The sequence below is a fragment of the Trypanosoma cruzi genome, assembly GCF_000209065.1.
Source record: "Trypanosoma cruzi strain CL Brener chromosome Unknown tcruzi_1047053506113, whole genome shotgun sequence".
NCBI lineage: Eukaryota > Euglenozoa > Kinetoplastea > Trypanosomatida > Trypanosomatidae > Trypanosoma > Trypanosoma cruzi.
In genome coordinates this window covers 1-26,027 of record NW_920558.1, presented here as the reverse complement: position 1 = coordinate 26,027, position 26,027 = coordinate 1, and the positions used below count along the sequence as shown (strand labels likewise).

The 26,027-nt window shown below is 51.5% G+C and overlaps 1 protein-coding gene and 8 pseudogenes across 1 annotated transcript, besides 6 other annotated features; all 9 read right to left on the bottom strand.

Annotated features, from left to right (window-relative positions):
- Nucleotides 1-3,500: a sequence feature (heterozygous, non-Esmeraldo-like haplotype).
- Tc00.1047053506113.90 lies at nucleotides 565-4,125 on the bottom strand (annotated as a pseudogene).
- Nucleotides 3,501-26,027: a sequence feature (areas not merged during assembly with more than two copies in the genome that could not be assigned to a particular haplotype).
- Tc00.1047053506113.86 lies at nucleotides 5,676-6,176 on the bottom strand (annotated as a pseudogene).
- On the bottom strand, nucleotides 6,322-7,347 carry Tc00.1047053506113.83 (annotated as a pseudogene).
- On the bottom strand, nucleotides 8,213-11,098 carry Tc00.1047053506113.80 (annotated as a pseudogene).
- Nucleotides 11,208-11,649: a mobile genetic element.
- Nucleotides 11,462-11,491: a sequence feature (AT_rich).
- On the bottom strand, nucleotides 11,890-14,748 carry Tc00.1047053506113.60 (retrotransposon hot spot (RHS) protein, putative; the record flags this gene model as incomplete). The annotated part of the gene is made up of 1 exon (XM_806638.1): nucleotides 11,890-14,748. One exon carries the CDS (start codon nucleotides 14,746-14,748, stop codon nucleotides 11,890-11,892), a length of 2,859 nt encoding a protein of 952 aa, XP_811731.1.
- On the bottom strand, nucleotides 16,724-17,224 carry Tc00.1047053506113.55 (annotated as a pseudogene).
- Nucleotides 17,314-18,393, bottom strand: Tc00.1047053506113.50 (annotated as a pseudogene).
- Nucleotides 19,264-22,149, bottom strand: Tc00.1047053506113.40 (annotated as a pseudogene).
- Nucleotides 22,258-22,708: a mobile genetic element.
- Nucleotides 22,520-22,548: a sequence feature (AT_rich).
- Tc00.1047053506113.10 lies at nucleotides 22,948-24,765 on the bottom strand (annotated as a pseudogene).

The window sequence follows — 26,027 nt, the reverse complement described above, 5'->3', positions numbered from 1 at the left end:
ACACGAATTGAGCTCTCAAAGAGCCACACGCGGAAACGGATCCTCATCCACCCATGACGCGGCGCCTCACTCCATGCGGTCACACGGAGTGCACTGGTTCCTCAATAGAACTTATTCGTCGTACATCCCCTAAAGATGCCTCTGTTAGTGATGGGCCTTAGAACACAATAGAAGAAAATGGGCAATGCAGTAGTACTGCGACAGCGCCAAACACAATGATTCCCTCATACCGAGGCAATTCTCCAATTATGCCTCGTATACACACACAATCAACATACTATATAAAAACCACTCAATGTTTTTCACCAGAAACCAAACAACCCCACTACCTCCCTAATTTTCTTCTGCTACTGTTATGTTCGATAGCGTTGGTCATTTTTGGGCATTCGTCTTCGGTGCTGCCGCATGGGGCTGGTGCACCCGCACCGTATGCACACACAAGTATCCAAAAATATATAAATCCCACATTTTTTTTTACCAGAAATCAAAACTACCCCCTTTCATTCCCTAATTCTTTCTCCTATTTCGTTTTTCCTCACCTCCGGAGAGCTTCGTCCCTTCAAAAGTCTCCGGATGATATTGACACTTGGTACTGGTGCACCTTTTCCTTCCAGAACGCCGCAATCTCTCGGTTTTCAGCGCGGCTCACATTATCGGAATCGACAACATCACATCTCTGCCAGTCATTCATCGGCGTGCTGTCTGCGTGCTGCACATTAATAATCTCCCACGACATGTCTCGGGATAACTCCTCCCAACCATTAAAATATGCCGCCAGGCACTCAGTGAACTGCCTCACAGTGCTGGAGGTGGTGCGGTGCTCACCCGCCGTAGTCATCCGCAGCCCAACCAGCGTCTTCGGATTTGAGTCCACAAAGAAAAAGCCGTCCACCAGCGGAAATTTTTGGACTTTCGGTTCATACAGCACCCAGTGGTCCATAGCAACAGGATTGGAAAGGCGTTCCGGTGGCGGTAGAACCTCTTTTCTGGTGAAGCTCGTGTCTGAGTGCTCTTTCAGCGCACAGCTGTCTGGCTCACGTCGTCCTGGTGGCCTCAGTTCCTTGATTTTAAGTCTCATCGCACGCAGGAATTCCTCATTCAAAAATGCGGATACGGCATACTTTTCAATAAGATATGGTGGGACATAATCCCAGAACCTCAAAACGAAAAAAATAAAATCGGACTGCTTCATTTCATCCTCCAACCTGGACAAGGTTTCACGTTCGAGGTGGGGAGATACCAGCAAATTCAGAGGCGATTCAATGTTGTTTCCTCGTCGTACTCGGACAACCTTCACAAGCTTTCGAGACAAGTCATTGTCATTGGACAAATAACAGCAGCCAATACCCAAATTACGCTCTAATTCCGAAGCGGTCGACCCATCCACGGCCTGCTGAGACGCTTTAATGCGGTCATCATATGCCTGTTTATCAAAGATGGAGCGGAGAATTGGTCCCACGTTATTCATGCGACCCCTCACCTCCTTCCAGTATTCCGCCTGCTCCTGCAGTGGTCGATTGCGCTTCATCCAAATGCACATTGCCCTCACATCGTTTTCTTCGGGACAATTCGTTACGATTGCAGTAGCGTCCATTTTTTTTGTCCACCGTTCATATTCGTTTTTGTCTGGTGGTGTCACCACAATCATGCCCCATCCCTTGCAAGGCAAACCAGCAGACGGTTGACGACATGCCAATGTCGCATCGTAGATACAATACCCTTTAACCCCACACAAAAAAAAAAAATGTTTACAACATCCTCAATCCTGGGGTTATCCCTGTATGTTGATACCGTTTTGGTGGTCTTGTCAAACAGGAATGATTGACTCCCAATAACGTACGCAACCATTGGGAGCTGCTCCGCATCGTAGTGCAGCAGCTGGTAGAGGAGGTACGAGCCGGCATTCACCGACTTCCCGATCCCGGGCGTCCCAATCAACAGACGCTGCTTGGGCGTAAAGTAGGTCCCACGGTGAGGACTGAACCATTCGGTTAGATCATTCCTGACGATCCGCCACACTCGCTCCACCTCACAGTTCACGTAGCAGTCACGAGTGGATTCATCCTCCTTCCACGAGTACGGCCATCCCCTGTCCGAGGTGAGCACCATCAGCCTAAGACGTAGTGCACCGGATTGCTCTACACCGTCATCCTTTTCGAGGGTGTCGTCAACTTTCTTGTACTTCCATGACTGTTCTGGCTCCCCCTCCCTCACATACATTCCCGCCCCTTTGCCGTCAGAAACCTCCACGACATGATGCCACCTCGCATTGTACACAGACTCGTAGTATCCCTCCAGTTTCATGGGCGCACTCGACGTCGTTGGGTTCTTCACCTCCTCGGCAGCTGCATCCAGGGAGTTTTTATTGTCGTCGCGAGCACTTGCTTTTACCTCCGGAGCAGCTACTAGCCACCCAAGTAGATTGCTGACACCTTTCTCGTTAAGCCTGCGTACAACTTCTTCCAAATCCATTTCCTCCCTCACAGTCATCTCCATCCTCGCATAAGCACCTGTTGCCTGTATTTCGTTCAATACTCCCGCATCGTGGATATACCTCGTGGGATCCTTGAAAAACTCCTCCAGCAAGACATCCCGGTTGGCGTCCAAATTGCCCTTTCCGCCAAATCTCAGCAGAAGAAAATCATTCAGCTTTATGTCCATGACGCGAACTCTTCCTCTAAATAGCACATCTCTGATCGTGGTAGTTAGGGTAAATCCTTCTTGGTGTTCCCGCGCTGCCCTTTCTCCTGCCTCACGACTCACTCTTTCTTTTACCTCACGTCTTTCGCTCTGTAACTGAGTGAGAACTCTGTTTAGTTTTTCACATACAAGTGGAGTGACCGTATCCTTTCCTTCATAGTCCCTCCATTGCTCGAGAAAGAACACACCATTCTCGTGAAGCTTGCGTTCAACCTCTTCCAAATCCATTTCCTCCCTCACAGTCATCTCCATCCTCGCATAAGCACCTGTTGCCTGTATTTCGTTCAATACTCCCGCATCGTGGATATACCTCGTGGGATCCTTGAAAAACTCCTCCAGCAAGACATCCCGGTTGGCGTCCAAATTGCCCTTTCCGCCAAATCTCAGCAGAAGAAAATCATTCAGCTTTATGTCCATGACGCGAACTCTTCCTCTAAATAGCACATCTCTGATCGTGGTAGTTAGGGTAAATCCTTCTTGGTGTTCCCGCGCTGCCCTTTCTCCTGCCTCACGGCTTTCTCCTGTCAGTAACTGAGTGAGAACTCTGTTTAGTTTTGCTTTTGGAAAAGGAGTGATCGTGTCCTTTCCTTCATAGTCCCTCCATTGCTCGAGAAAGACCACACCCTCGTGATGAAGCTTGTACACCTGGTAAGCAGTTAAATTAAAAATTCTTCTAAGAAGCTGCTGGTTTTGTACGTAAGCATCCGGCTCCTGAACAAACGCCTCCATCGTCACATTGTGGTCTTTTTCAACGGCCGCCCTGCCGCCCAAGTTGCTCCGAAGGAAATCGTTCAGCTTCATGTTGGTCCTGTTATTGCTTCCCTCCAGCAGGATGTCCTTTACGGTGCTTCTCATGGTCCACTGTGGTTGCCGCGCCTCCACTCTTATGTGTGTCGCAGCGGGTTGATCTGTGACATCCTCCAAGTCCTGCCTCGCTCTCCTCTGACGATCTCCCTGCGGCGCGGCAGACGCTCGACACTTGGCATTGCCACCTTGCACTCTATTTTTCTTTGGAGGCATTGTTTCTCCTTGTTTTCTTGGTTGGATTGAGTTAAAGCTGAATGCTGACCAAAAAACGAGAAAGGAATAAAAAAGAAAATAGTCACAGAAATGACTGGCAGCCACAACAATAGTGCCATACGCGCGGTGTGACGGCACTGTACTCGATATACGAGGACCACCACAACGACGGCAGGTGAATGTCATCCACCCAGCACAGTGTTGGAAAGAGCAAACAACAACAACGTGGTGCGCACGGAGGGTTCGTCCACGCATCCCGCTCGCCACGGTCCCGCACCCGTGTGGCACCGCCGTCGCCGCACAAACTCTGCAAGAGGACGTGGGCACATAAACCCTGACAGAAGCACAGAAAAGTGGGAAGAGAATTCGGTAAAGCAGCGGCAACATGCAGGGAGCACAAATCATACACACCACAACAGCGATGCATCACGGTAATCCCACACACAAAAGAAAAGAGTGCAACTTGCATGCTTTATGGAAAATGACTGCGGTGTGCATGGCAAAAGAGTGCCGTGACGCTGCCTTTCATACTGCACTCGCCATTCACGTATCAATTGGAAGCACGCAGCCACCACTCCTCCGTTTCGCTCCCCGTGCTGCTCGTGCCGCTCCACTGGAGGAAGTTGTCACCGCACATCCCCATCACCGTGCATTGCGGAATACAAACCTACCACACCGCATGCGTGCGGTGCCACCCCGCCAATAAATCCCAGGAAATTCCCACTGCCTCGTGTGGCACAGACGGCAGCCTCATTATGCCTGCGGAAGGCTTTTTTCCAAACAAGAACGCGACCCCACCACACGCCAGTAAAAACTTTTGGTCCATCGCACGCAAAGGAGTTCAGCGGGAGAACAGCAGGAAAGACAACACCAGCAGCCATGAGCAGCCCGCACACGCCAACACACCGCTGCCCCGCATATCACCAAAAACAAAAATACCAAAGAAACTTGTCACATCCCAACTGCAAATCGAAAGCGCGGTTGCAGCTGACACTCCCACCTCCTGGGCGTGTGCGGCCCCTCGCTGCTCGGCGCTCCAAGTGGGATCAACAAAAGCACCAATTCGGGAACATTCGACCACCGCCACAGCAGTCACGCTCCCCATTTCTCACAAAGGCAAAGGCTTGCAGCGGCGCAGCGGACGGCGGCACGCACAGTCGCAGGGTAATGGACTGCCGCGGGAATTACGCAACGGCGATGCGCCCCTTCTTTGGGAAGCCCAACAAAAAACATGTGCTGCGCAGTCCCCGTGAGCAACACACATTGAACCGTATTCAGCTCCACTACTGTGGCCATCCGCACACACAGCATGAGTGCGACAACGCAGGCAGGGAAACACGGAATAACACCACGCATCCCTCCCACAAAGGTCATGCGGTGTTCGTGCTGCCTTCAACAATAATTCCACCTCACATCACCCCTCTGCATATCCGCAGCAAAAAGGCCCACACGGTGTACACTACATTAGGAGTTCCTAAACGGCAAAAATCGGACCATCAGAGTGCTGCCCTCTTCTCAACGTTGGGTAGAATCTCTCTGCTCCTTGTCGCCGCCAGCCCGCGGTATTATGGAGGGGCATTGCGTTCTCGGCATATCTCTCCATTTACTTCACTTTCCCGACGCCGCAAATGAAGTGATGTCCCACAAGTGATTTCGACCGTTCTGAAGAACGCGGCGTGTCAGACTCACTGAAACTGTGTGCGTGTGTTATTACGGGCGAGCGATACGATGCTCTTGCACATCCATGTATTCCGATCCTGCGCAACACGCCATTTGGCGGTGCTGAAAAAGTTGGAAACCAAACACGCACAAATCGCACAATGAATGCCTCTGGAGAAAAATAAAAAATAACGTCAACACAGACACAGTGGCCGAACAAAATAGTAACAAAAGAAAAACAACCTCTGCGCGCCCTCCCGCAAGAAGGTGAAGACACACACGCTTGTCCCCTTAGCTTCACTCCAACTCCTCAATAGTTGATAGGTCTATGGCAGGAGGAATCACGCTACTCCTCCCTCGCTCCCTGTCACGAAGCATGGCATTGTGCATATCCAGTGCATCTGCATCACCCACATGCGTCCCTTTGGGGGCATTTGCCTCGGTAGTCACCAAGCACGCGCCGCTAGAAGGTGTACTCCCAGTCTATGCTGCATCTCCTGAGCGACCTTGCTGCCTTGCCGCACAAACAAGTCCGCAATTTACGCATTCTGACTGCACACACGTGCCAGTGGGGATTCCCGCCCTTTCCCTCAGCATTGCCAAGGGCGTACGCCATACAAATGCCGGTCATAGGGTAGACACACACAGGCGCTGATACCCGTGACAGTGCGTGAGATACTCGCCGCAGAATGAGGTGCCGCAGGTCTCCGCTCACTGATCCAGATTGACCACGCTGAAGCCCACGATTCCCGTGGGTTTGGCATCCCGATGGTTCGCCGTGGTTCGTTGACTCCCATGGTGGAGGAGTCCCAAGCAAGCGAAAATCAAGAGCCTGGACACTCTGTGGAGCCAAAAAGATAGAAAACACGGGCTGGCGCGGGCACAGCTAGGCGCCATGGGAGAAACCTCTCAGCTCATCCCATGGAAAACACTTCACCAACGTCACTGCAACATTGGCCTCTTGCTTCGTGGGTGTGTCACTTCTCTCTTCACTCCGTGCCAGCCTCCGTTCAATTCCCCGCCCAGCAGCACTACACGTCACACGGCGCTGCCTCCGCACAATCACGCTTCGCGGCCAATCATCGTGACGCGCCTCCAACTGCAGTCGCATCCAACCTCGAAAGCCCTCGCACTCTCTTCCGGCCTCCTGTGTGTCGAGAGAAGACGCCTCTCTCGCGGTCTTCGCGTCCTCCCCAATAAAGCTCTGCAGTTGTGCCCAAACATCACCGGGTCTCTTGTCAAGGAAACCGTGTGCGACGCGACCAATGTGAGCATACACAAATTTAAAAAACGGTTTATAGGCTCTCTGGAGTGCCCTGCGTGCGCCCGCATGTACGATGGGAACACACACGGTGCGAGTCGGGTGAGGTCATCGTTCCAGCTCGCATCTCCACCAGGTGAGTCGTTGACGGCTCCATCCCGCTTCACGACAGGTCGAATAAAATGGCACATGTAAGTGGCTGTGCTCTGCATTCACATGTGTTCCGCCTTTTGAGTCCAGCGTCGTCAGGTGGTGGAAAGAGAAGAGACGTATTAGCATTCTTCCATTTGCTGCTGCTGCCGCCTCGTTTCCCGTAAAGAGTCACTGATCCCTCTCTCTTTGGCGATAAAGGGTCCTCACGCATGAGATGCATCCTGCCTCGTGTGGCATGAGGAACAGCAGAGAGTCCCCAACGTTGCCAATGCGGGATTGACCGTCCAGTGCGGTAAGTACAACACGCTGGATCTGTCGGAGGATCGTCGTGCACACTTCAGTCCGCCCGTGGCGGATACAATCCTCGGGCAGCCACGCCTGTGCAGAACAGAACACCCTTTTGGAAAACGCCGAGCAGCTCCACCGAAGTGTTGGAAAAACCCACAAAAAGAGGGCCGGTCAACCTGCGGCACATTACCGTGCAACTTTAATACCCTGAAATCGAGAAGAGCGTTTCTACCTGAGAGTGTTCGCCCCATCATTATCATCATCATTGCTCAAATCATCTCAACAGGCAGCAATGGCATCGCTCTCGTATTGCTCATGCCCGTTGGCCTCCTCCACCCGCCGCATCACGTCCGTACAAATAAAGTTTCGTCATGCGCAGCGATGCGCCCCCTCGTTTCAGATAAATACCAATATTTTATAGTCATCAAGGTAGCAGTTCAGTTCTCCCTCCACAGGCACACCTCATAGAGGACGTCCTTCTGTTCCCTTTGCCGAATCAACGCACCGCACCCAGTGGATAAGCCCTGGTAGTTTCACCAAAAAACAAGTGTTCGATTCCCACAGTAGCGAATACTCTGTGTGTTATGGAACGCACAGTTTGTTGTGCTAGTGCGCTGCCTCGACGGCCGCCTCGCAATGGTGCAAAGGTGTCATTGCCCCTGCCTGGGTGAGGCCTAAGCCCCACATTACACGCACACAGAAAAGCACACGGCGCATTTAAAAATGTATTAATATTTTTTCACGGCACATCTATGGGAAGAAGCACCACCCCTGTATACATGTTGGCAAAGCAATGGCCCCACAACGGCGGTGCTAAAAACACGCATCCAGAAACAGAGGAAAAAGAAGAAGGGTGTGGAACACCCATAAGAAATGATGGATAGCCCATTTCAAACCGGCAGCAAGTAAAAGAAGCAGCAGTAGTAGTAGTGATGACCATTATTTCCTTTTTTCTTCCCTTTACTCGCTAATAACCCAAACACGTGGGGTTCAAAAGTCCTTTTCACACAAAATTGTGCGGCAGTTAGCCTCTCTCCAACCAGCCGCCTCAATACATCCAAAAGTGCACACAAGGAAACCACAAATAGCCATGGGAAAAAAAGAGAGAAAAACACTAAAAGATCCCACGGCATTAGTACGGAGGAGGAACGACACGCTTTTCGCACAATTAGTCGTAAAGTCGGCCAGAGCAAAAGAGATCCAGGCCCGAGCAAACTCGGACACCACAGGCGGTTATTGTGCTCCTTTGAGACTTTTCCGCCAGCTCCTGTTACACCCGAAGGAAGAGGGCTGGCGGAATGTGATCTCGCCGCAAAGAGCTGCTGCATCGGGGGCCAACAAAACAAATCCTCCATATTGCGAATGTCAATTGGGCCGCCCCACCGCATTTCCACGTCATTATCGCTTGGCTGCGCACGTGCGTCTCTTGACGTACCCCGTCGTTCCTCAAGAAGCCTTTCCACAGGAGTCTTCAAATGCAGTAGACGCTTGAGAGCAACAAGCCAGGCCTCGCAGTCGCTGTCAGTCTCACAAACCACTTCCAATGATTTCCCGCCGCGAAGTAAAAGTGCGAATGCGCGGTGGTTGTTTGTTCCAAGGCTGGACGGAGTGATGTTTTGCGTGGCATCATGGCGGTGCGTTCCATTTTCAAAAACTGCCTACTGGCGTGTTTTTGCCAGCTGTGCCTCGCCGCTGTAGTTCACAAATGGGGTTGTGGACAGGCCGATAAGAACTTTTTCGATGTCACGTATCCACATGGTGACTGGAGGCCGTTTGCGATTTATCGGGAATCCCTGATGGTCCAGATCAAAGGAATGAATACGTTTGCAGTCCTCCGAGAGAAAATATAGGCGTCTGCAAGCATTGCCCTTGCTTGGTATCTTTGTCATGCGGACCCCGTTGCGTAATTAATTCAGCACCTGATCCACAACAGAACTGAGGTGGCGTTCCGTTGCCTCGGCGTCATGCAGTTTTCCATTTTCCTTTCCCACGTAGTCATCAAGCATACGCTGTCGATACACCTCGAGTCCTCGTCCCAGCCTCTCCTTGCGGGCCTGTTCCTCTTCAGCGCTGGCCAAGTATGTCTGTTCTCCTTGCGTGAAGACCTCGTCAAACTGGCGTCGAATGATGTCCGTCTCCTCCGGGTTCACTGGAATGTCTTCAAGGGAAATGAGCTTCGGCAAATACTCCTCGATCATTTTGATGTCGGCAGCAAAAGCCCTCTCGGCGGCGTCCTCCTTGGCTGTCGCCTGCTCGCAGTTCTTCTTCCGCTCCTCGGCCAACAGACGCACCTGTTCCAGGACTTTTGCATTCATTTCCTTAATCTGATGGATCCACAGCCTCCGCTGGCGACACCGCTCCACCCGGACGGTCCTTCGCACCTCCTCAATAGAATGCCGCTCCCGCATGATGGCCTCTCGCCCCCTCGCCCCGTCAAGTTGAACCATCTCGAGCTGCTGCTCCCTCGTCTCAATGGCGCTCTGCCGTAGGCTGAGTTCTTGCTCCAGCTGCTGCATCGCCTGCCGCAACCTCTCCGAGGCACTCTCCTCGTCCTGTTTCCTCGTTCGGATCTTCTCCAACGTATGCTCGTACTCCCAAATGCGGCTTTCGCGGTCAGCCTGCAGAGCACTGCTCTCCCGCTTTTCGCCTCCAGAGTCCTCTAAATTTCATCCAACGTGGCCCCACCTCCCTGCTCAAGCTCTTCGGCCATCTTCTCCGCCTCATGCTTGGCGCGCTCGCAAAACACACTCAGCTGCCGTTTCCGCGCCTCCTCACGGCTGCTCTCAATGGCGTTGACGCGCTTCATCTCTTCCTCCTTTATGCCTGAAATGGGCCTGTTGGATTCATAGCCACAATGCGTGTAGTCGTACACGGTCCGGGCAATCATGAGTTCATCCCACTACTCCATGATGTCCTGATCAAGACGCCACTTGTCAACGGCAAGATCCCTTGTGGCGGATCCAATTCCGGCCAAGACAAGAACATTGCCAACACGACAAGTCATGGAGAGACAATGAAACGATTCCTCCGCCCACACGGCATCCAAAAAAAAGTGAGCCAATAAAACCGTCTCGGTAGAACCAGTGAGACTATTGTTGCGGTTTCCTTTTTCCGTGTTGTACGCCCGGCGCAACAACTCACTGAGTTCTGACATGCCGAAGGGAACACGCAGACGACGGCGGCGAATGCCGGAGACAATTCCTGCTGCCGACACCAGTGTTCGTTGGACCCCTTCGTAGTGTAGCTGCGCGGTGGCATCAATGCCACACAAAGCGGGCCGTTCGGCATCTCCCAAGTCGACAAATGTCAGGGAGTTTGCATCCATGTAATCTGCAAACTCCGCCTCACCATCATCGCGGTAAAGCTGAAGGACGACGGTGTCGGGCAAATACAAGGGCATTGCCTCCAGCTCAGACGTTGGCTGCTTTTCACACAGCACGGAAAAAAAGTATTTCTCATAGTTTTGACGATAACGTCCATCGCCGCTCGAGCGTCGCCGGCCAATGAGACACGAATTCGCGCCACCATTCGCACACGAGGTCCCTCCTTCACGGAGTCCACAATAACTCCGAGCTCCTTGTCGGCGTCAAGAAGGTCTGCGCGGTGCTCTGTTGACCCAATGACGTGGCATGAAAATGCAAAAATGCCCTTTTTGGCGCCCAGCCGAATAAATTCAGTGATGACTCAAGCAGCATATCCTTCTCCAGCTGCAGAGCCGTAAATGAGTCGTCGCTTTGTTGACGAGCGCACGCCGTAGCTGAAGGCCACCATGTTCTTGCGTTCCTGAGTAAAGTTTGGGGGCGGCAGTGGCACGCAATTTTCGGAAGAGTGTACTTGCGTCCGGCACGTCCAACGCCACATCGACGTCAAACAAGGCCTCAGCAACCGCAAATCCGGCATCCCTCAGGGGCTGGGGACAATTGAACTGCGCCGTGTTGCCGTCCACCCGCACTGTCGCGGGGAGCTGCGAGGACGACGTCGTGGTTTGGTGGGAGCAGAAACGGCTTTCGCCTCCATTGGAAGAATATCACCTTGAATGCTGCGCTGTGCGTTTGTTGCATGCACAAAAAAGGGTCAAAGACAGACAGAAAAGAAAAGAAGAGAGAGAGAGAGGGAAACAACACTTAATAATCTTCTGGGCCGCCGGCCGGATTCTGAAATTATCCAAAAGGACAGGAGAAAAAAAGCGGTAAATGGAGAGGCAATGAGTTCGCCGTAATGTTTCCCCCAAAACATATGCGCATTCTGTCAATCACTGCCGTTGAATTCTGCACATAGTTAGAATTAGAAACACTTATCCCCTGCGAAGCGGCAGGCCTTTGGGCTCCTCCACCACAAGAAAACGCTGCAAGGTGGGGATCACAAAGTGGGTGGGGCGGCAAAAATAAAAATAAAAAATAATAATAATTTCGTCTGGCAGCTGTCGGCTCCCTGACTCCCTCAATCGCGGTCTCCCAAAAGACAGTGCGATAGAAGAGAAAAGTTGTGAAGAGATATCTTCGTTTGTGCGAGATATGAATTTATTTGGGCAGCCAGCCGTCCTCTCAAGCATTCTTTTCACAAAATCCCATGAAAATAAAGAAAAATTCTGCGGCCCCTACAGTGCGCAACAGCCTCCAGTGACGATGCGCCTCTGGTGGAAAAAAATAAAATAAAATGAGAAAAGGGTGTGGTGAGTGTGGCACTGCTGACCACAACGGTTCTCTGAAAAGAAAGGCCTTCACTGTCCAGACCTCGTAGGCACACACATATAAAAATCGTTAAAATACTTCCTAATATATTTCACCAGAACGAAATGCACTTTGTTACTACTTATTTTTTTCGATTTTCTTGCCTTTTTCATCCCCCTCAGGTAGACCATCATGAGAAAATTTGATTGCCTCAGGAAATTTACCTTTTAAAATAACCTGGTATTGGTGTACCCTTCCGTTCCAGAACGCCACAATTTTTTTTTCAGCGTCGGTTTTATTCCTGGGATTGACGTAATCACATCTCTGCCAATTTTTCATCGGCTTGCTGTCTGCGTGTTGTATATAAATAATATCCCACGAGATGTCTCGGGATAACTCCTCCCAACCATCAAAATATGACGCCAGGCACTCAGTGAACTGCCTCACAGTGCTGGCGGTGGTGTGGTGCCCACCCGCCGTAGTCATCTGCAGCCCAACCAGCGTCCTCCGCGGTGATTTCAAAAAGAAAAAGCCGTCCACCAGCGGAAAGGTTGGGAACGTCGGTATGTACAGCACCCGATACTTTAATTCTTGCGGGCGATCAATAAACTTCAGTTCAGTTATTGCAGCTGCCTCGGTGGGGTAACCATGAGGGTTTAACGTTAGCACCGAGGACCGTGGTTTGGAAGGTGATGGTGGCTGCAGCTCCTTGAGATCCTTCACTATGGAAGTGACAAACTCCACACTCAAGAATACGGTCAAAGCATACTTTTTCAAAGCTGCGGATTGAACAACATTCTTCATCCCCAATACGAGAAAAAAAATATCATGCGGACTCAGCACCTTTGCCAAACGAGATAATGTTAAAACCCCAAGATAAGTACATATAGGTGCATTACTGAAGTCCTCAAATGGGCCATCTTCTCTCACTCGAACAATCTTCACAAGTTTGTGAGACGGATCCTCGGAATACCATTGCTCTCCTCCCTGTGTAAAGTACTTTCCTTGATCCCCAATATTGATCCATCTCAAGGCCCTCGTAACATCCTTCGTGCGTTTTCCATATTTATTCTCATCAAAGATGTGACGTGGAATCGGCCCCACTTTATCCATGTGTTTTTCAACCATCCTCCAGTATTCCGCTTGCTCATCTGGATCCAGACCTCGCTTCATCCATGCACACATTGCCTTCACATCCATCTCGTCGGGGCAATTCATGATGATTCGCGCCGCTTGTAGTTGATTCTCCCATTTAGCATAGTTGTTTACCTTTGGCGATGACACCACAATCATGCCCCATCCATCATAGGGCGCAAAACCTGCGTCGGGCGGTGTCCCTATCTTTGCCACATCGTAAATAATATACCCTTTCATCCCACACCGCCACAAACTCGAGATAACATTCTTGGATGTTATCTCACCCTCGTATTTTCTCACCGCCCTGCTGGTCTTGTCAAACACGTACGCCGTTTCTCCAAAACATTGGACAACCACTTGGAGTTTCCTGACATCGCATTGCAGCAGCTGGTAGAGGAGGTACGAACCGGCATTCATCGACTTCCCAATCCCGGGCGTCCCAATCAACACACACGGCACAGGTGAAGGATTGAGAGTCGAATCAAAATTGCTGAACCACTTAGTTAGATCGCGCTCGACGATCTGCCACACTCGCTCCACCTCACAGTTAACACACAAGTCAATACCAGCCCTATGCGGCCCATTCATCGTGTATGGCCATCTCTTGTCCGAGGTGAGCACCATCAGCCTGATACGTGGTGTACCGGATTGCTGCACACCGTCATCCTTTTCGAGAGTTTGGCCAACTTCCTTGTACGTCCATGACTGTTCTGGTTTCCCCTCCTCCACCTTCATTCCCATTCCATTGTCGTCAGGAACTTCCATGACATGATGCCACCTCGCATTGTACACAGACTCGTACACTCCCTCCAGTTTTATCGACACAACCGTCGACGTTGGATTCCTCGCCTCCTCGGCGGCTGCATCCAAAAAACTTTTAGTGATCTCATGAACACTTTCTTTTATCTGCTCAGCAGCTTCGGACCATTTTTGTAAATTGGACACACCAGCCTGTTTAAGCCTGCGTACATCTTCCTCCTTATCCTTTTCATCCCTTACAGCCCCCTCAATCCTCAAATAAGCATCTGTTGTCTTTATTTCGTTCAATACTCCCGCATCATGGATATACCTCGCCGGTTCCTTTACAAACTCCTCCAGCACGACATTATCCTTTGTGTCCACAACGCCCCTGCCGCCAAATCTCACCAGAAGAAAATCGTTCAGCTTCCTTTCCTTGACGCGGACTCCTCCTTTAAACAGTACCTCTTCGATCGTAGTGGAAATGGTATATTTCATTTCTTGCAGTCGTCTTTGTATTTCTTCTTCCTCACGCCTTAGCCTTTCCTCTGCCTCACGCTTCTCTTCTCTCTGTACCTGAGTGAGTACTCCGTTTAGTTTTCCCTTTGCATGAGGAGTGACCGTATCCTTTCCTTCATAGTCCCTCCATTGCTCGAGAGAGAACACACCCTCGTCATCAAGTTTATGAATAGCCTCCAATAATATTTTCCTTTTCTCCAGCTCTCTTTCCAGCTCTATTTTCAGCAATTGGTACGCAGTTAAGTTAACAATTCTTCTAAGAAACTGCTGGTCTTGTACGTAAGCATCCGGCTCCTGAACAAACGCCTCCATCGTCACATTGTAGTCTTCACCAACAGCCGCCGTGCCGCCCAATTTGCTCCGAAGGAATTCATTCAGCTTCATGTCGGTCCTGTTAGTGCTTCCCTCCAGCAGAATATCCTCCACTCTGCTGCTCATGGTCCACTGCGGTCGATGCATTTCCTCCAATCTTCTGCGAGTCGCAGAGGAGTAATCTGTTTCACCCTCAAATTCCGACCTCGCTCTCCTCCGACCTCCCTGCGAGAAATTGGACGATTGACTCTCCAAATTGCCGTAAATTCCTTCCTCGGGCCTTCCAGACATTGTTTCTCCTTGTTTTCTTAGTTGGTTTGAGTTAGATCTAAACAATAACCACCAAACAAAAAAGAGGAATGAGTAAAAGAAAGACAATAGGCACAGTCATGAATCGAAGCCACAACAAGGGACTCACCCACACAGTGTGACGACACAGTTTTCGATGCACACCACATGCACGAGGACCACCACAACGACGGCGAGTGGATGCCACCCACCCAGCACAGTGTTGGAGAGAGCAAACAACAACAACGTGGTGCGCACGGAGGGTTCGCCCACGCATCCCGCTCGATACAGTTCCGCACCCGTGTGGCACCGCCGTCACCGCACACACTCGGCAGGAGGACGTGGGCACATAAACCCTGACACAAGCACACAAAATAAAAAGTAAATTCGGTGCAGCAACGGCCACACGCAGGGAGCACAAATCATACACACCACAACAGCGATGCATCACGGTAATCCCCCACACAACAGAAAAGAGTGCAATTTGCATGCTTTATGGAAAATATTTGTGGTGTGCATGGCAAAAGAGTGCCGTGACGCTGCCCTTCATACTGCACTCGCCATTCACGTATCAATTGGAAGCACGCAGCCACCACTCCTCCGTTCCGCTCCCCGTGCTGCTCGTGCCGCTCCACTGGAGGAAGTTGTCACCGCACATCCCCCTCACCGTGCATTGTAGAATAAAAATCAACCACACGGCATGGGTGCGGTGCCACCCCGCCAATAAATCCCAGGAAATACCCACTGCCTCGTGTGGCACAGACCGCAGTATTATTATGCCTGCGGAAGGCTTTTTTCCAAACAAGAACGCGGCCCCACCACACGCCCGTAAAAACGTTTGGTCTGTCGCACGCAAAGGAGTGGAGCGGGGGAACAGCAGGAAAGACAACACCAGCAGCCATGAGCAGCCCGCACACGCCAACACACCGCTGCCCCGCATATCACCAAAAACAAAAATACCAAAGAAACATGTCACATCCCAACTGCAAATCGCAAGTGCGGTTGCAGCACACACTCCCACCTCCTGGGCGTGTGCGGCCCCTCGCTGCTCGGCGCTCTAAGTGAAATCAACAAGAGCACCAATTCGGGAACATTCGACCACCGCCACAGCAGTCACGCTCCCCATTTCTCACAAAGGCGAAGGCTTGCAGTGGCGCAGTGGACGGCGGCATGCACAGTCGCAGAGTAATGAACTGCCGCGGAAAGCACGCAACGGCGATGCGCCCCTCCTTTGGGCCTCCCAAAAAAAAACACGTGTTGCGCAGTCCCCGTGAGCAAACACACATTGAACCGTATTCAGCTCCACTACTGTGGCCATCCGCACGCACAGCATGAGTGCGACAACGCAGGCAAGGAGGCACGGAATAACAGCACGCATCCCTCCAATAAAGGCTTTGCGGCGTCCATGTTCCATTCAACAATAATTCCACCCCAAATCACCCCTCTACATATCCGCAGCAAAAAGGCCCACACGGTGTACACTACATTAGGAGTTCCTAAACGGCAAAAATCGGACCATCAGAGTGCTGCCCTCTTCTCAATGTTGGGTAGAGGTTCTCTGATCATTGTCGCCGCCAGCGCGCGGTCTTATGGAGGAGCATTGCGTTCTCGGCATATCTCTCCATTTACTTCACTTTCCCGAGGCCAAAAATGAAGTGACTTCCCACAAGTGATTTCGACCGTTCTGAAGAACGTGACGTGTCAGACTCACTGAAACTGTGTGCGTGTGTGTTATTACGGGCGAGCGATACGATGCTCTCGCACATCCATGTATTCCGATCCTGCGCAACACGCCATTTGGCGGTGCTGAAAACGTTGGACACCAAACACGCACAAATCGCACAATGAATGCCTCTGGAGAAAAATAAAAAATAACGTCAACACAGACACAGTGGCCGAACAAAATAGTAACAAAAGAAAAACAACCTCTGCGCGCCCTCCCGCAAGAAGGTGAAGACACACACGCTTGTCCCCTTAGCTTCACTCCAACTCCTCAATAGTTGATAGGTCTATGGCAGGAGGAATCACGCTACTCCTCCCTCGCTCCCTGTCACGAAGCATGGCATTGTGCATATCCAGTGCATCTGCATCACCCACATGCGTCCCTTTGGGGGCATTTGCCTCGGTAGTCACCAAGCACGCGCCGCTAGAAGGTGTACTCCCAGTCTATGCCGCTTCTCCTGAGCGACCTTGCTGCCTTGCCGCACAAACAAGTCCGCAATTTACGCGTTCTGACTGCACACATGTGCCCGTGGGAATTCCCGCCCTTTCCCTCAGCCTTGCAAAGGGCGTACGCCATACAAATGCCGGTCGTCGGGCAGACACACAAAGGCGCCGACACCCGTAACAGTGCGTGAGATACTCGCCGCAGAATGAGTTGCCGCAGGTCTCCGCTCACTGATCCAGATTGACCACGCTGAAGCCCACGATTCCCGTGGGTTGGCATCCCGATAGGTCGTCGTGGTTCGTTGACTCCCATGGTGGAGGAGTGCCAAGCAAGCAAGAACCAAAAGCCTGTACACTCTGTGGAGTCAAAAAGATAAAAAACACGGGCTGGCGCGGGCACAGCTAAGCGCCATGGGAGAAACATCTCAGCTCATCCCATGGAAAACACTTCACCAACGCCACTGCAACATTGGCCTCTTGCTTCGTGGGTGTGTCACTTCTCTCTTCACTCCGTGCCAGCCTCCGTTCAATTCCCCGCCCAGCAGCACTACACGTCACACGGCGCTGCCTCCGCACAATCACGCTTCGCGGCCAATCATCGTGACGCGCCTCCAACTGCAGTCGCATCCAACCTCGAAAGCCCTCGCACTCTCTTCCGGCCTCCTGTGTGTCGAGAGAAGACGCCTCTCTCGCGGTCTTCGCGTCCTCCCCAATAAAGCTCTGCAGTTGTGCCCAAACATCACCGGGTCTCTTGTCAAGGAAACCGTGTGCGACGCGACCAATGTGAGCATACACAAATTTAAAAAACGGTTTATAGGCTCTCTGGAGTGCCCTGCGTGCGCCCGCATGTATGATGGGAACATCACACGGTGCGAGTCGGGCGAGACCATCGTTCCAGCTCGCATCTCCGCCAGGTGAGTCATTGACGGCTCCATCCCGCTTCACGACAAGTCGAATAACAGTGCACACGTAAGTGGCTGTGCGTTGCATTCACATGTGGTTCCCCTTTTGGGTCCAACGTCGTCAGGTGGTGGAAAGAGAAGAGACGTATTAGCATTCTTCCATTTGCTGCTGCTGCCGCCTCGTTTCCCGTAAAGAGTCACTGATCCCTCTCTCTTTGGCGATAAAGGGTCCTCACGCATGAGATGCATCCTGCCTCGTGTGGCATGAGGAACAGCAGAGAGTCCCCAACGTTGCCAATGCGGGATTGACCGTCCAGTGCGGTAAGTACAACACGCTGGATCTGTCGGAGGATCGTCGTGCACACTTCAGTCCGCCCGTGGCGGATACAATCCTCGGGCAGCCACGCCTGTGCAGAACAGAACACCCTTTTGGAAAACGCCGAGCAGCTCCACCGAAGTGTTGGAAAAACCCACAAAAAGAGGGCCGGTCAACCTGCGGCACATTACCGTGCAACTTTAATACCTTGACAGCGAGAAGAGCGTTTCTACCTGAGAGTGTTCGCCCCATCATTATCATCATCACTGCTCAAATCATCTCAACAGCCAGCAATGGCATCGCTCTCGTATTGCTCATGCCCGTTGGCCTCCTCCACCCGCCGCATCACGTCCGTATGAATAAAGTCTCGTCATGCGCAGCGATGCGCCCTCTCGTTTCAGATAAATGCCAATATTTTATAGTCATCAAGGTAGCAGTTCAGTTCTCCCTCCACAGGCACACCTCATAGAGGACGTCCTTCTGTTCCCTTTGCCGAATCAATGCACCGCACCCAGTGGATAAGCCCTGGTAGTTTCACCAAAAAACAAGTGTTCGATTCCCACAGTAGCGAATACTCTGCGTGATATGGAACGCACAGTTTATTGTGCTAGTGCACCGCCTCGACGGCCGCCTCGCAATGGTGCAAAGGTGTCATTGCCCCCGCCTGGGTGAGGCCTAAGCCCCACATTACACGCACACAGAGAAGCACACGGCGCATTTGAAAATATATTAATATTTTCTCACGGCACATCTATGGGAAGGAGCATCACCCCCGTATGCATGTTGGCAAAGCAATGGTCCCAAAACGGCGGTGCTAAAAACACGCATCCAAAAACAGAGAAAAGAGAAGAAGGGTGTGGAACACCCACAAGAAATGATGGATAGCCCACTTAAAAGCGGCAGCAAATAAAAGAAGCAGCAGCAGTAGTACTGGTGATGACCATCATTTCCTTTTTTCTTCCCTTTACTCGCTAATAACCCAAACACGTGGGGTTCAAAAGTCCTTTTCACACAAGATTGTGCGGCAGTTAGCCTCTCTCCAACCAGCCGCCTCAATACATCTAAAAGAGCACACAAGAAAACCACAAATAGCCATGGGAAAAAAAGAGAGAAAAACAATAAAATATCCCACGGCATTAGTGCGGAAGCGGAACGACACGCTTTTCGCACAATTAGTCGTAAAGTAGGCCAGAGCAAAAGAGATCCAGGCCCGAGCAAACTCGGACGCCACAGGCGGTCATTGTGCTCCTTTGAGACTTTTCCGCCAGCTCCTGTTACACCCGAAGGAAGAGGGCTGGCGGAATGTGATCCTCGCCGCAAAGAGTTGCTGCATCGGGGGCCAACAAAACAAATTCTCGCATATTAAGGATGTCAAGTGGGCCACTTCACCGCATTTCCACGTCATTATCGCTCAGCTGCGCACGTGCGTCTCTTCACGTACCCCGTCGTTCCTCAAGAAGCCTTTCCGCAGGAGTCCTCAAATGCAGTAGACGCTTGAGAGCAACAAGCCAGGCCTCGCAGTCGCTGTCAGTCTCACAAACTACCTCCAGTGATTTCCCACCGCGAAGCAAAAGTGCGAATGCGCGGTGGTTGTTTGTTCCAAGGCTGAACAAGGTGATTTTTTGCGTGGGATCATGGCGGTGCGTCCCATTGTCAAAAACTGCCTACTGGCGTGTTTTTGCCAGCTGTGCCTCGCCGCTGTAGTTCACAAATGGGGTTGTGGACAGGCCGATAAGAACTTTTTCGATGTCACGTATCCACATGGTGACTGGAGGCCGTTTGCGATTTATCGGGAATCCCTGATGGTCCAGATCAAAGGAATGAATACGTTTGCAGTCCTCCGAGAGAAAATATAGGCGTCTGCAAGCATTGCCCTTGCTTGGTATCTTTGTCATGCGGACCCCGTTGCGTAATTAATTCAGCACCTGATCCACAACAGAACTGAGGTGGCGTTCCGTTGCCTCGGCGTCATGCAGTTTTCCATTTTCCTTTCCCACGTAGTCATCAAGCATACGCTGTCGATACACCTCGAGTCCTCGTCCCAGCCTCTCCTTGCGGGCCTGTTCCTCTTCAGCGCTGGCCAAGTATGTCTGTTCTCCTTGCGTGAAGACCTCGTCAAACTGGCGTCGAATGGTTTCCGTCTCCTCCGGGTTCACAGGAATGTCTTCAAGGGAAATAAGCTTCGGCAAATACTCCTCGATCATTTCGATGTCGGCAGCAAGAGCCCTCTCGGCGACGTCCTCCTTGGCTGTCGCCTGCTCGCACTTCTTCTTCCGCTCCTCGGCCAAGGGACGCACCTGTTCCAGGAATTTTGCATTCATTTCCTTAATCTGATGGATCCACTGCCTCCGCTGGCGACGCCGCTCCTCCCGGACGGTCCTTCGCACCGCCTCAATAGAATGCCGGTCCCGCATGATGGCCTCTCGCCCCTCGCCCCGTCAAGTTGAACCATCTCGAGCTGCTGCTCCCTCGTCTCAATGGCGCTCTGCCGTAGGCTGAGTTCTTGCTCCGGCTGCTGCATCGCCTGCCGCAACCTCTCCGAGGCACACTCCTCGTCCTGTTTCCTCCTTCGGATCTTCTCCAGCGTATGCTCGTACTCCCAAATGCGGCTTTCGCGGTCGGCCTGCAGAGCACTGCTCTCCCGCTTTTTCGCCTCTAGAGTCCTCTAAATTTCATCCAAAGTGGCCCCACCTCTCTGCTCAAGCTCTTCGGCCATCTTCTCCGCCTCATGCTTGGCACGCTCGCAAAACACACTCAGCTGCCATTCCGGCGCCTCCTCACGGTTGCTCTCAATGGCGTTGACGCGCTTCATCTCTTCCTCCTTTATGCCTGAAATGGACCTGTTGGATTCATAGCTAAAATTCCTGTAGTCGTACACGGTCCGGGCAATCATGAGTTCATCCCACTACTCCATGATGTCCTGATCAAGACGCCACTTGTCAACGGCAAGATCCCTTGTGGCGGATCCAATTCCGGTCGAGACAACATTGCCAACACGACGAGTTGTGGAGAGACAATGGAACGATTCCTCCGCTCACACGGCATCCGAAAAGGCGTGAGCCAATAAAACCGTCTCGGTAGAACCAGTGAGGCTATTGTTGCGGTTGCCTTTTTCCGTGTTGTACGCTCGGCGCAACAACTCACTGAGTTCTGACATGCCGAAGGGAACACGCAGACGACGGCGGCGAATGCCGGAGACAATTCCTGCTGCCGACGCCAGTGCTCGCTGGGCCCCTTCGTAGTGTAGCTGCGCGGTGGCAACAATGCCACACAAAGCGGGCCGTTCGGCATCTCCCAAGTCGACAAATGTCAGGGAGTTTGCATCCATGTAATCTGCAAACTCCGCCTCACCATCATCGCGGTAAAGCTGAAGGACGACGGTGTCGGGCAAATACAAGGGCATTGCCTCCAGCTCAGGCGTTGGCTGCTTTTCACACAGCACGGAAAAAAAGTATTTCTCATAGTTTTGACGATAACGTCCATCGCCGCTCGAGCGTCGCCGGCCAATGAGACACGAATTCGCGCCACCATTCGCACACGAGGTCCCTCCTTCACGGAGTCCACAATAACTCCGAGCTCCTTGTCGGCGTCAAGAAGGTCTGCGCGGTGCTCTGTTGACCCAATGACGTGGCATGAGAATGCAAAAATGCCCTTTTTGGCGCCCAGCCGAATAAATTCAGTGATGACTCAAGCAGCATATACTTCTCCAGCTGCAGAGCCGTACATGAGTTGTCGCTTTGGTGATAAGCACACGCCGTAGCTGATGGCCACCATGTTCTTGCGTTCCTGAGTAAAGTTTGGGGGCGGCAGTGGCACACAATTTTCGGAAGAGTGTACTTGCGTCCGGCACGTCCAACGCCACATCGACGTCAAACAAGGCCTCAGCAACCGCAAATCCGGCATCTCTCAGGGGCTGGGGGCAATTAAACTGCGCCGTGTTGCCGTCCACCCGCATTGTTGCGGGGAGCTGCGAGGACGACGTCGTGGTTTGGTGGGAGCAGAAACGGCTTTCGCCTCCATTGGAAGAATATCACATTGAATGCTGCGCTGTGCGTTTGTTGCATGCACACACAGGAGGGTCAAAGACAGAAAGAAAAGAAAAGTGAAACCGAGAGGGAAACAACACTTAATAATGTTCTGGGCCGCCGGCCGGATCCTGAAATCATCCAAAAAAAAAAGAAAAAAAAAAGGCGGTGAATGGAGAGGCAATGAGTTCGCCGTAATGTTTTCCCCAAAATATATATACATTCTGTCAATCACTGCCGTTGACTGCTGCGCACAGTTAGAACTAGAAACACTTATCCCCTGCGAAGTGGCAGGCCTTTGGGGCTCCTCCAGCCACAAGAAAACGCCGCAAGGTGGGGATCACAAAGTGGGTGGTTGGGAAGGCAAAAATAAAAATTAAAAAAATAATAATTTCGTCTGGCAGCTGTCGGCTCCCTGACTCCCTCAATCGCGGTCTCCCAAAAGACCGTGCGATAGAAGAGAAAAGAGTTGTGAAGAGATATCTTCGTTGCATCGATATATAAATTTATTTGGGCAGCCAGCCGTCCTCTCAAGCATTCTTTTCACAAAATCCCATGAAAATAAAGAAAAATTCTGCGGCCCCTACAGTGCGCAACAGCCTCCAGTGACGATGCGCCTCTGGTGGAAAAAATAAAATAAAATGAAAAAAGAATGTGGTGAGTGTGGTACTGCTGATCACAACGGTTCTCTGAAAAGAAAGGCATTCACTGTCCAGACCTCGTAGGCACACACATATAAAAATCGTTAAAATACTTCCTAATATATTTCACCAGAAAGAAATGCACTTTGTTACTACTTATTTTTTTCGATTTTCTTGCCTTTTTCATCCCCCTCAGGTAGACCATCATGAGAAAATTTGATTGCCTCAGGAAATTTACCTTTTAAAATAACCTGGTATTGGTGTACCTTTCCGTTCCAGAACGCCACAATTTCTTTTTCAGCGTCGGTTTTATTCCTGGGATTGACGTAATTACATCTCTGCCAATTTTTCATCGGCTTGCTGTCTGCGTGTTGTATATAAATAATATCCCACGAGATGTCTCGGGATAACTCCTCCCAACCATCAAAATATGACGCCAGGCACTCAGTGAACTGCCTCACAGTGCTGGCGGTGGTGTGGTGCCCACCCGCCGTAGTCATCTGCAGCCCAACCAGCGTCCTCCGCGGTGATTTCAAAAAGAAAAAGCCGTCCACCAGCGGAAAGGTTGGGAACGTCGGTATGTACAGCACCCGATACTTTAATTCTTGCGGGCGATCAATAAACTTCAGTTCAGTTATTGCAGCTGCCTCGGTGGGGTAACCATGAGGGTTTAACGTTAGCACCGAAAACCGTGGTTTGGAAGGTGATGGTGGCTGCAGCTCCTTGATATCCTTCACTATGGAAGTGACAAACTCCACACTCAAGAATACGGTCAAAGCATACTTTTCCAAAGCTGAAGATTGAAGAACATTCTTCATCCCCAATACGAGAAAAAAATATCATGCGGACTCAGCACCTTTGCCAAACGAGATAATGTTAAAACCCCAAGATAAGTACATATTGGTGCATTACTGAAGTCCTCAAATGCGCCATCTTCTCTCACTCGAACAATCTTCACAAGTTTGTGAGACTGATCCTCAGAATACCATTTTTTCTCTCCTCCCAGGGTAAAGTACTCTTCAACATCACTAGGTTTGATTGCTGGCAAGGCACCATTAACGGCACCCAATCGATCAATATAAATTTTCTCATCAAAGATGTGACGTGGAATCGGCCCCACTTTATCCATGTGTTTTTCAACCTTCTTCCAGTATTCCGCTTGCTCATCTGGTTTCACACCTCGCTTCATCCATGCGCACATCGCCTTCACATCCATCTCGTCGGGGCAATTCATGATGATTCGACTGGCTCTTACTTGCGTCTCCCATTTATCATAGTTGCTTACCTTTGGGAATGACACCACAATCATGCCCCATTCGGTTGAGGGCGCAAAATTTGTGTCGGGCGGTGTTCCTTTCTTTGCCACATCGTAAATAATATACCCCTTCATCCCACGCTGCCTCAAACCACCCAAAACGATCTTCGATTTTGTATTACCCATGTATATTGTCACGGTTTTGGTGATCTTGTCAAACACGTACGCCATTTTTCCAAAACAGTGGACTACCACTTGGAGTTTCTCCACATCGTAGTGCAGCAGCTGGTAGAGGAGGTAAGAGCTGGCAGCCATCGAATTCCCGATCCCGGGCGTCCCAATCAACACACACGGATCAGGCGTAAAGTAGGCTCCACCGTGAGGGCTGAACCACGCGGTTAGATCGCCCTTAACGATCTGCCACACTCGCTCCACCTCACAGTTCAAATAGCAGTCATGAATAAATTCATCCTCCTCCCACGAGTACGGCCATCCCTTCTCCGAGGTGAGCACCATCAGCCTGAGACGCGGTGTACCGGATTGCCCCACACCGTCATCCTTTTCGAGGATGTAGCCAACTGCCGTGTACATCCATGACTGTGGTGGTTCCCCTCCCTCACATCCATTCCCGTCCCCTCGCCGCCAGGAACTTCCACGACATGGCTCCACCTCGCATTGTACACAGACTCGTACAATCCCTCCAGCATGTCCATTCTTCAGCCACCTTCGTTGAATTCCGCGCCTGAGAGAAGACTATTTATTATTCTCTTCTGCGTGAGAATCGATTATATACCTGTTTTCGTAGTTGGATTGAGTTAAAGCTGAATACTAACCACTAAGCAAAAAAAGGAATAGGAGTAATAGACAAAGGTCACAGGCATGACTGACAGCCTCAGCAAAAGAGTCATCCACACGGTGTGTGATGCACACCAAATGCACGAGGACCACCACAACGACGGCAAGTGGGTGCCATCCACCCAGCACAGTTTTGGTGAGAGCCAACAACAACAACGTGGTGCGCACGGAGGGTTCGTCCACGCATACCGCTCGCCACGGTCCCGCACCCCTCTGGCACCGCCGACACCGCACACACTCTGCAAGAGGACGTGCGGGCATATCACCCCTGATACAAACACACAAAATTTGGAGGAGAATTCGGTAAAGCAGCGGCCACACGCAAGGACTCCAAATCATACACACCACAACAGCGATGCATCACTGTAATCCCCCACACAACAGAAAAGAGTGCAATTTGCATGCTTTATGGAAAATCCCCGCAATTCGCACGGCACAAAAGTGCCATGGGACTCTATTTCCCATTGCATTCGCCATTCATATTCCCAATGCGTAACCCTGCAGACATTACCCCTTCATGGTAAAAACAGCTGCATCTTTGTGGTGTCATCGCGCAGCAACCCGCCTGGATGGAAACGAAGGGAAAATCAGGCGTCCGTCCACCTGCAGGGAGAAGGGACTCCACCGCAGCGTCCTTCAAGACGCAAACACTCCGCGTCCAGTGCCCGGTGTCGTGTGCGGACTCTGCGATGAGGTTTTGGGCACGCCACTGTGCCACACGGTGTGACCCCTCGAAACGCAACAGCAGACGTGTCTCCTTCCGGTCGCACTCGTGGTGGTGGCATCCGCTGCCTCGCTGCGTGCTGCTGGCGTCGACTACGATGCTGCATAGTGAGAGAGTGCCCGACAGGAGCGGTGCTGGGTTGGGTGGGCAGTGCCCTCCGCGGCGAGACACACAGCGCGACCCTTGACCGCTGCACCCACGCACTTCCCTCCACTCCTCTCCCTCCACCCGGCAACCGCACAGCCACCGGCACATTGTCTCCGAAGCAACACACAACTGAAAGCGTGGCAGCATATTTCCCGAGAGAACAGAGTGACAGCTACACGCTGCGGCCATCGTGCAGAGAGGTGTGCCCTCGGACAAATTTGTTTTGGGGCCACACGCACCCCACGCAGGGG